The 2,910-nt window shown below is 58.4% G+C and overlaps 1 protein-coding gene across 1 annotated transcript in view; it reads right to left on the bottom strand.

The window, feature by feature from the left end:
* Positions 1-1,999: 1,999 nt before the first annotated feature.
* The window catches only part of LOC104546269 (chromosome unknown open reading frame, human C1orf186), a 3,083-nt gene continuing 2,172 nt past the window's right edge, over positions 2,000-2,910 (bottom strand). The window contains exons 3-5 of the mRNA XM_010191621.1: positions 2,851-2,905; positions 2,463-2,524; positions 2,000-2,206 (exon numbers count right to left, since the gene is read on the bottom strand). Coding sequence (XP_010189923.1) covers positions 2,000-2,206; positions 2,463-2,524; positions 2,851-2,905 — 324 coding nt within the window. The remainder of the gene's footprint in view (positions 2,207-2,462; positions 2,525-2,850; positions 2,906-2,910) is intronic.

The following is a 2,910-nucleotide window of genomic DNA, read 5'->3' as shown; positions in this document are numbered from 1 at the left end:
GGCCACTGGCCGGGACACCACGGACCGCGGAGCTGTGCCTGTCCCCAGCCGGCAGCATCTCGTTGTGCAGGAAGCTGAGTGACCCAGAAAGCATCGCTGTGATTGCTGCTGTGTGCACTGCGTCTGCTGTGAGCATCGGGGGGCAGGAACAGAGCCCCTGCCCCTCTCCCCGTGTGCTGGGGGTCTCCCAGGAGCTGTTTTGTTGAGGAACAAAGCAGGGGTGAGGCAGGCGAGAGCTCCCCTTTGCTCCGGGAGCCGAGCCCAAAAGCTGCCGATGGGAGATGTACAAGTGCCCAGAAAGCAAGGTGCAACTCCCTCTGTTATCACAGGCTAGATCTGTAAAAATAAGACATTAAGAGTAGAGTATTTTGAAATCTTCAATTACTTTCACTTTTTAATCACCAGGCATTTGAATCAGGTTTTGGTTTGCTTTTTTTACTTCATTTCCAGTTCCCTAAGCCCACCCCTCAGCAACGTTTCCCAGAAAATGCTTGGGTTTTTTCAACGTTTTCCTTCATGTGCCCTTCAAGCTGGGCCGGATCTGCACAACAAAGTCATAAAACCAGGAGTGCCAGGTCCTCCCCCCGATCGATACCGAATCAAGCGCCTCACAACCTCTCATTAGAGCACATCGCCGCTGAGCCGATTTGAAATGCACGGGGGGCAGCTGCATCCCTGCTGCGGGGGCTGTGCTGGGGGGCAGCGGCTCCAAACCCCTAATGGAGCCATCGCACGGTTTCCCAGCGCTTTGAAAAGTTTATTTCTTAAAAAAATCATGAGTAACGCAGTGCAGAGCGATGGCTCCGTTTGCAGCAGGGATTTGCTGCAGCAGAGCAGGGGGAATCGAGCCCCCGCCGTGGGCAGGGCGAGACCCCGGGAGCGTGAAGGTGACCTGGCAAATGCCCCTGCTGCCCAATGGGGACAAACGGCTCCTCTGGCGATGTCACAGCCTCCCAGCACCGACGGCCCCAGCCCAGGCTTCTCTGCAGGCTGGAGAGGCCCCAGATTGATTTTATTGGAGAAAATTGCAGCGCTGTACTCAAGAATTAAACCAGTGCTTAAGGGAAATGCACCACGGTGCCAGACCATGGTGGGGGGGTGACAGTGGGGTGTGCCCCGGCCCAGGGCACCGAACCCCTCATTGCAGGGGTCACTTGGGGGGGGCAGAGCCCGACTCCTGCACCCAGGGCATTTGGTGCAAGGACAGCAAAAGGTGGGGCACAGGGAATATCCCTCCCCACAATACACAGAGGGATTTCACTTGCCTGCGCTCACATGGAGACCCATGGTCCTGTCCTGTGCCTCTCACAGCCCAGAGAGGGGATTTCAATGCCCTGGGAAGCCCCTGGCCATTTCCCACCCAGGCTGATGATCATGGCTTTCAGCTGAGGACAAAGCTCTCTGGCAGGGCCACCCCCCTCCCCGGCCCTGGCACCCCCAATGTTGTCACCCTGCAGCCCCCTCCAGCCCCAGCGACAGCTCCGAGGGTGACGGGGACCTGGGAAGCGTTTGTGCTTCAAAGGAAAAGGGGTGCAGGGGAGAGTGAGGAATCGGGCTCATCGGGCAGCGAGGGCAAGGCTGGAGCAGGAATTGTATTTTAAAGGATTTTATGGCAGCGATCAGCAAAGAAAGCAGGGTCCAGAGGAGACGCCAGCCCAGGTGGGTGTTTTGAAGATCACTGTGTTCCCCTCCCTGAGCTACATCCCATCTTGAGGAGCAGGGGAGATGATTCATTTGCTTTCATGAGGTGAGAAAAGGGGCCATGACACAAAACCTTCCAGTTTCAGCCTGGGCAGGATGGGCGCTTCCCGCACCATCCCACGCTCAGCAGCCTTCAGGAACAGAGGTGCATTTAAGGAAAACACCAAGCAAGTTGTGCCAGCGGGTCAGAGCATCAGGAGGAATAAAAGCAGCAGATGCCAGCCATGCCAGGCACTGACCAAGGGCTTCAGGCATCTCCCCAGCCCGGTCTGACCCCAAACCCGCAGCATCCCGGCAGTCACAGCTTCACCTCGGTGTACTCGATGGACTTGGACGCCACGGGGCTGGAGCAGGGCCAGAAATCCCCTTTCCTCTTTTTGGGGTCCACGTTGACGTAGTCCACCCCCGTCTTCATGTTCTCGTAGTCGCCAGTGGAGCCCGGCCCGCGGCCTTTCCCCGGGAAGACCAGGGCTGTGTAATTGAGGTTCTCCTCCGAGCGAGGGTCCTGCAGAAGCAGAAGCAAATCCCGGGTCAGGCACTGGCACCCCCAGGGGCGGCTTTGCCCTTGAGCCCACACCATGGCGTGTGGCCGTTCAGGGTGAGCCCTGGGGATGCTCCCCTCTAATTGGGGATGCTCCCCTATAATTGGGGACATCACGTGGGGCAGGTGACAGCCACCGCCCCGGCCTCCCTGCCGCTGTTTCAATACGGTTCAATGCATTTGTGTGTCCCCCCGTGGGTCTGGAGGCTGCTTCTGGTACCTGCGGGCAGGAAGGGCTGCTGTCCGAGTCCTCCGAGGTCTCCGAAGACGTGTCGCTGCTCCCTTAAAAACAGGAAACGTTACCACCTCCAGGTAAAGGACAAAATCATCAGGGAGAAAAAGCCAACGCACTCGAGAGTGAAAATTGAAAAGCCAAAAGGCACAAGTGGGATCACTCCCCTCTGCACCCGTCTGTGTGTGGGGAACTGGGCAGGGAAAGGGCAGAGGAGGAGGAGGAGGATGAAGAGGAAGAGGATGCAGATGCTATGCCACCCCCAGCCAGGGTGAGGGTCTTCACAGCTGGCCAAGGCAGAGAGCACTGCACACACACCCCACACACATTTACACACGTGCCAGGACCACCCCGTGGGTGCCAGATGCCCCCTTACCCGCGTAGGTCGGTCTCTGTGTCCCATCCCCTCCCGCTGGGGGGGCCGGGGGCTGCTGGG

Source organism: Mesitornis unicolor, unplaced genomic scaffold, assembly GCF_000695765.1.
Source record: "Mesitornis unicolor isolate BGI_N332 unplaced genomic scaffold, ASM69576v1 scaffold36279, whole genome shotgun sequence".
Classification (NCBI taxonomy): domain Eukaryota; kingdom Metazoa; phylum Chordata; class Aves; order Mesitornithiformes; family Mesitornithidae; genus Mesitornis; species Mesitornis unicolor.
This window is presented reverse-complemented; position numbering and strand designations above follow the sequence as displayed.